Source organism: Rhinopithecus bieti, unplaced genomic scaffold (genome assembly GCF_001698545.2).
Source record: "Rhinopithecus bieti isolate Rb0 unplaced genomic scaffold, ASM169854v2 scaffold_63305, whole genome shotgun sequence".
Lineage (NCBI taxonomy): Eukaryota > Metazoa > Chordata > Mammalia > Primates > Cercopithecidae > Rhinopithecus > Rhinopithecus bieti.
Genome location: NW_016823906.1, coordinates 164,705 through 170,831, shown reverse-complemented (window position 1 = coordinate 170,831; position 6,127 = coordinate 164,705). Strand labels below are relative to the sequence as shown.

Sequence of the window (6,127 nt, the reverse complement as noted above, 5' to 3'; positions counted from 1 at the left end):
CCCCCCTCCCCTCTCCTACCCTCCCCTTTCTTTCTTTGTTGATGGAGTTGTTCCATAACCTCTTTTCTTTTCTTTTCTTTCTTGATGAAGTCTCGCTAAAAGTAATTATATTACTTACCCGAAGCATTCAAATACCGCTTCCACTGATAGCCTCTTGACTTCTAGCAAATCTCCCTAACCGTGCCTTACCTCCTACCACTAATCTAACAGGAGACCTCTGTGATTATGGCTCCATTCTCCTGGTCAAAATGCTGGAGTACAACGGCCCAATCTAAGCCCACTGCAACCTCCTCCTCCCGGCTTGGTTCAAGCACTTCTCCTGCCTCAGCCTCCCAAGTAGCTGGGACTACAGGCGCCTGCCACCACTCCTGGCTAATTTTTGTAGTTTTAGCAGAGACGGGGTTTCACCATGTTGGCCAGGCTGGTTTTGAACTTCTGACCTCAGGTGACCCGCCCACCTCAGCCTCCCAAAGTGTTTGCTAGGATTATAGGCATGAGCCACCGCGCCCAGCCTGTAACCTGTTTTCTTTCTTATCCTCAGTGCCTGGGACACCCCTGGTGAAGAGAGAGCCCCTACAAACATGCTCTGAATAGCCTGCTCCACCTAATCCCTAAATACTGCACAGGAATCCCTCACGTGGGTGTGACAGGAGTCATTTAAACCGTCTCCTCTTTTGGACCTTTGGGTTGTTTCCAATATTTCCCTGTTATAGAAAACAGTGATGACTTTCTTATTCGTGAATGTTTAGGAAAGGCTGTAGGACTTCTTTGTCACAGAGAAATACGTTTGAAAAACTTTTGCCACATATTGCCAAATTGCCCCCGGAAGGGCCATCCCAATTTGCCACTATGGTTTCGTGTATTGGTAGCAGGAATCACCTTCACACCTCTTTGTGGAAATCTGCAGCTCTGTGAATCCTTGGCGGGCATGGGCGTGCGTCTCCCAGGTGTGGCACACATGGGTTTACACACCAAGCCTGGTTCAGCTCTGCCAAGAAACCAGCGCTTTTTAGAACAATGGCTTAGCCAGGAGGGTGGTGCTGGGTTTTCCTTTATCGGCTTGGGTGTGGAATCGCGTACTGTGCCCCTCCGATCTGATCTGGAGAGTGGCTGACTGTGTGTGCAGAGCTCTGGGGGTGTTGATCTGGGATGGTGCCACCAGCTTTGCAAGCAAGTATCGGAGCGGGAGAGGCCGGGAAAGGCCCTGCCCCAGCACGCTGCCAAGAGCCCCCAGCAGCAGTTCTGCTTAGGATGCGTGTTGCTGCGGGTGTCACCTTCTCAGGGGCCAGCAAGGCAGCCAGGGGACCAGGCGTCTGAGTGAGCGGCGGGAGAGGAGGCCAGGCAGAAAGCGGACCTTCCAGCGGGAAGGCCGTTTTCCCCAAGGCCGAGCCCGGGCCCAGGGAAGTCCTTTCCTATAGCATTCAGGCGGGGTGGGAGGCGGGGCGCGCTTGTGCCCCTCCGCCAGCTGCAGGTGCTCTCTGTCCCCAGGCACCATGAGCAAGATCAGCGAGACCGTGAAGCGCGCCCGCGCCGCCTTCAGCTCGGGGAGGACCCTCCCGCTGCAGTTCCGGATCCAGCAGCTGGAGGCGCTGCGGCGCCTGATCCAGGAGCGCGAGCAGGAGCTGGTGGGCGCGCTGGCCGCAGACCTGCACAAGGTGCTCGAGCTGGGCGGCCGCCCTCTGCCAGTGTCGGGGCCTCGCGGTGGGGCGGGGGGCTGGGGGCAGTGCGGCCCGGAGAGGTTAAGGAAGAACTTGGGGCCACCTGGCCTCTCGGTCGCGGAGAAGGGGCACACTGCCCTCCCCGCCGCCAGGCCCAGCGCCCCTCCCACTCCCCGCTGCTTCTTTCACCCTCTGGCCTTTTCCTCCTGGCCCGACCTTCGCGTCCCGCCCGCAGCGTCCCCCATTTCAACTCTCCTGCTGTCCCGACACCCCGAACTTTTGGTCCCCCCATTCCTCAGCCCCACGCAGGACCACCTGGTTCTCCACACCAGGAACCAGAGCAGCTTGGCACCCCAGAGGGCGTAGGGGACTCTTCCCTCCCTCCCAGTCCTCACAGGGGCTGTTACGTCCCTCGCCCTGAGCAAGATCAGACGCCTCCGCATCTGCAGACCCCTGCTGTCCCCACATCCTGCCTGGGGTCCGGCGCTCGGGAGACCATCCTCCCACCGACTACCCTCTTTACTTTGCACTTTTATTTTTATTTCATTTCATTTATTTATTTGAGATGGAGTCTTACTCTGTCACCCAGGCTGGAGTGTAATGGCGCGATCTCTGCTCACTGCAATCTCCGCCTCCCTGGTTCAGGCAATTCTCCTGCCTCAGCCTCCCGAGTAGCTGGGACTACAGATGCGTGCACCACAGTGCCCGGCTAATTTTGTATTTTTAGTAGAGACGGGGTTTCGCCATGTTGGACAGGCTGGTCTTGAACTCCTGCCCTCAGGAGTTCCTCAGGAGGAGTTCTCGGCCTCTCCAAGTGCTGGGATTACAGGCGTGAGCCACAGCGCCAGGCCTGCTCCTGCACTTCTAAAGAAATCGCCCAGGACTTCTCATCTTAAACCAGAAACAATAAGGAAACCCACTCCGTTGACTTTACAGCTTCTGTGTTGCTCCTCACAGCCCAAGTTTATAAAAGAGACGCGTTTTCCGCCGTCTGTATCCCCTCTTCTCACCCCTGCTCCCCGCAGGAGGCCCTGAGCGCCCAGCAGCCCTTGGTCCTGCATCCCCCTCCAGACATCTGAAGGGCCTGGCTCCGTCCACCCTGCCCGGATCCATCTCCCAGTGCCCGGATCTATCCCCCGTCCCCGGATCCATCCCCGCCTCCCCAGATCCATCCCCACTGCCTGGATCTACTCTCCCCTGCCCAGCTCTATTCCCCCTACCTGGATCCATCCCCTTGCCCATGCCTGGCCCCTTCACCCGCTCTCTCCCCTAGGGCCCCACACATCCAAACCTACCTGGGCCCCCCTCTGGCAGAAAGGGGTCTTCTCAGACCCACAGGTCCAAGGGGGTAATCCTGACTCTGCTTCCCCCGGGGGCCTTCTGCGGCTGCCCCCACGCTGGGCTGAGTGAGCGGCCTCCTGTCACCCTGGCAGCTGAGCAGTGGGGCTCCCCACTGGCCCCAGCTGCAGGCAGGCCCTGCCCCTGGAAGCTCACGGGGGCTGTGTCCCTGCAGAACGAATGGAACGCCTACTATGAGGAGGTGGTGTACGTCCTGGAGGAGATAGAGTACATGATCCAGAAGCTCCCTGAGTGGGCTGCGGATGAGCCGGTGGAGAAGACGCCCCAGACTCAGCAGGACGAGCTCTACATCCACTCGGAGCCTCTGGGCGTGGTCCTCGTCATCGGCACCTGGAACTACCCCTTCAACCTCACCATCCAGCCCATGGTGGGCGCCATTGCTGCAGGTGCATGGCCCTGTGGGAAGGGAAGCTGGGGGAGCACCGTCCACCACCACGGAGCCGAGCCAGGACGGGCTCAGGCCTGTGTGAAGAGTCCTGGGGTCAGATAAGGGTTTGCTGGGTCTGTCACAGGAGGCTGTGGGGACCACGCTATTTAGCCAGGCCTCTTGGTGCCTGAGGTCCAGTCAGGCTCAGGTGTTCACACCTGATGATGGAGAGAGGGCCTGCCTTCCCCTACCCTTGGGGACCTGGAGCTTCTGTCACCTAATATGCACCAGGGCTTCCTTCCTAGAAGGGGCCAGCGCTATTCTACCATCCAGGCCCCCAGAGCCTCTCTCCCCTTTCTGCTTTTCCTCCAACATCTCAGCAACTCAGAGGGCCAGATGTTGCAACTCTGGCCAGCATGTGCCTGTGCGTGTCCCTCTGTCATGTGCCCGTGTGTGCTCCTGGGTGTGCCCCGTGGCATGTGCTTGTGTGCCAATAACTCTCCCATCCACTCTCCCGAGGACACACGATGGAGGGGAGGCTTCAGGTGTGGTCCTTGGGAGGGCAGAGGCTCTGGGTGAGACACCCTGGGCATAGGCCTGGCTCTGTGTGCTCTGCAGGGAACGCGGTGGTCCTCAAGCCCTCGGAGCTGAGTGAGAACATGGCGAGCCTGCTGGCTACCATCATCCCCCAGTACCTGGACAAGGTGAGGTGCCCTCCGGGGCCTCATAACTCCATGGCCTCAGGACTGAGCTGGGGCCAGGTCTTTGGGGGATGAGAAATAGTGAATTCTTGCAGCAAGGGACCAAGCTGGTGGCCCTGAAGATGGTCCTTAGCAGCTGCCTTCTCTCATTGGGGTGAACAGAGCCCCTGGGCCAGGAAAGGGGGTCTACTGCTGGTTCCCGCCCCCTGCCCCCAAGGTGGGGTGCTGGGCTTTGGGGCTGCTGGTCTCGGCCACTGCCCATCCACACTTGCGAGAGCGAGGAGGGGCTTGGTGTTCGCTGAGCCCCCCTCTCTCCTTGCTTGGAAGGATCTGTACCCAGTCATCAATGGGGGTGTCCCTGAGACCACAGAGCTGCTCAAGGAGAGGTTCGACCACATCCTGTACACAGGCAGCACGGGGGTGGGGAAGATCGTCATGACGGCTGCTGCCCAGCACCTGACCCCTGTCACGCTGGAGCTGGGAGGGAAGAGCCCCTGCTACGTGGACAAGAACTGTGGCCTGGACGTGGCCTGCCGGTGAGAGGCTCGGGCCTGCTGGCTGCAGCAGCCCTTACTCTGCCTTCCAGCACACATGACTGCACCTCACGCTGTGGGTCCACTCTGAGTAGCACAGACACCCCCTGCCTTACGGAGCAGTGGTCCTGGCAGAAACTCACATGGGGATAGGGGTGGGGACCACGTGCACAGAAGACGCGTGGGGAGTCCCAGAAGGCTTCCTGGAGGGGGAGAGGTCCAGGCTGAGCTCTGTTCACTGAGTGGGCATCACTGGGGAAGTGGTACTCCAAGCAGAGGCTGCAGAAAAAGCAACTGTGGGATGTTCAGGACACAAGGAACTGCACTGGGTCCAGCCCTCTGCTGGGGCAGGGCAATCTGAGTTCTGGAGAGCAGGCCCAGAGGGGAGAAGAGCCACGGCAGAACTAGAAAGAAAAATATTTTTTTCTGTCTGTCTAGCAACTGTTGGCCTGAAAAAGAACTCAGTGTCAGAATGCTCAGGAAGGCCCAGCCTTCCTACTGTCAGGGCGTCTAGCTGGGGCTGGGTCTTCTTTGTCCTCACCCCTCTGCCTTCCCAAGGTAAGGGGAAGAACCCGTATCTGCACCTCCCGACCCTAGCCAGGTCTCTGGCCACCTCCCTATCCCACATCTGTGGCCCCCAGAGATGTAGGGGAGCCTGAGTAGCAGTGACATCTGGTTGTGCAGGGCAAGGGCGTGATCAGGGAGCACGGAGGCTGCCCCCAACAGACGTCCTCTAGAAATTCCCTACCAGTCCCCGGTGAACATGATCAGGGGCAGTGGGTCTTCCTGGTCCAGTGTCTAGAAGTAAGCAGACCGCTTGGGAGGACTCACTGGTGGCAAGGTCACAGCCGATGGCTTCTGCTGAGCAGAGAGCTCAAGGGTCTACAAAACGAGATGCAGCTCTTGGGGAACCTTTTGGATTTAGTCCAGTCTGGGACTTTCACAGACGCATCGCCTGGGGGAAATTCATGAACAGTGGCCAGACCTGCGTGGCCCCGGACTACATCCTCTGTGACCCCTCGATGCAGAACCAAATTGTGGAGAAGCTCAAGAAGTCACTGAAAGTGAGTATTGGCCCCTTGGCAGGGTGGGATGGGAGGCTGTAAGGCACAAGGTGGGCCTGGCCCCTTAACCAACTTCTAGGGATTTGGAAACACTGGATTTATTTTCTTCTAATATAAACATAATGCAAGCTAGGCATGGTGGCTCACACCCATAATCCCGCACTTTGGGAGGTGGAGGCTGGAGGATCACTTGAGGCCAGAAGTTTGAGACCAGTCTGGGTAACATAGCAAGATCGCGTCTTTACAAAAAATGTTTTTAAATTAGCCAAGCATGGTGGATGGGTGGTGCATGCCTGTTGTCTCAGCGACTTGGAAGGCTGCAGTGAGGCTGGAGGATTGGTTGGGTCCAGGAGTTCGAGGCGGCAGTGAGCTATGATTGCACCACTGCACTCTAGCCTGGGCAACAGAGTGAGACCCTGTCTCTAAGAAAAAAAAAAAAAAAAAA

At 58.3% G+C, this 6,127-nt stretch overlaps 1 protein-coding gene across 2 annotated transcripts in view; it reads left to right on the top strand.

The window, feature by feature from the left end:
• Positions 1-6,127, top strand: part of ALDH3A1 (aldehyde dehydrogenase 3 family member A1) — an 11,126-nt gene that overhangs the window by 2,004 nt on the left and 2,995 nt on the right. Inside the window, exons 1-6 of one of the 2 annotated variants that reach the window (XM_017861975.1) lie at positions 1,105-1,170; positions 1,489-1,655; positions 3,172-3,403; positions 4,003-4,088; positions 4,413-4,621; positions 5,565-5,682. In XM_017861975.1, the coding sequence (XP_017717464.1) occupies positions 1,494-1,655; positions 3,172-3,403; positions 4,003-4,088; positions 4,413-4,621; positions 5,565-5,682 (807 nt within the window). In that variant the 5' untranslated portion in view covers positions 1,105-1,170; positions 1,489-1,493. Of the gene's footprint in view, positions 1-1,104; positions 1,171-1,488; positions 1,656-3,171; positions 3,404-4,002; positions 4,089-4,412; positions 4,622-5,564; positions 5,683-6,127 lie in introns of those variants that run through there. The other variant, XM_017861974.1, reaches the window with a different exon arrangement.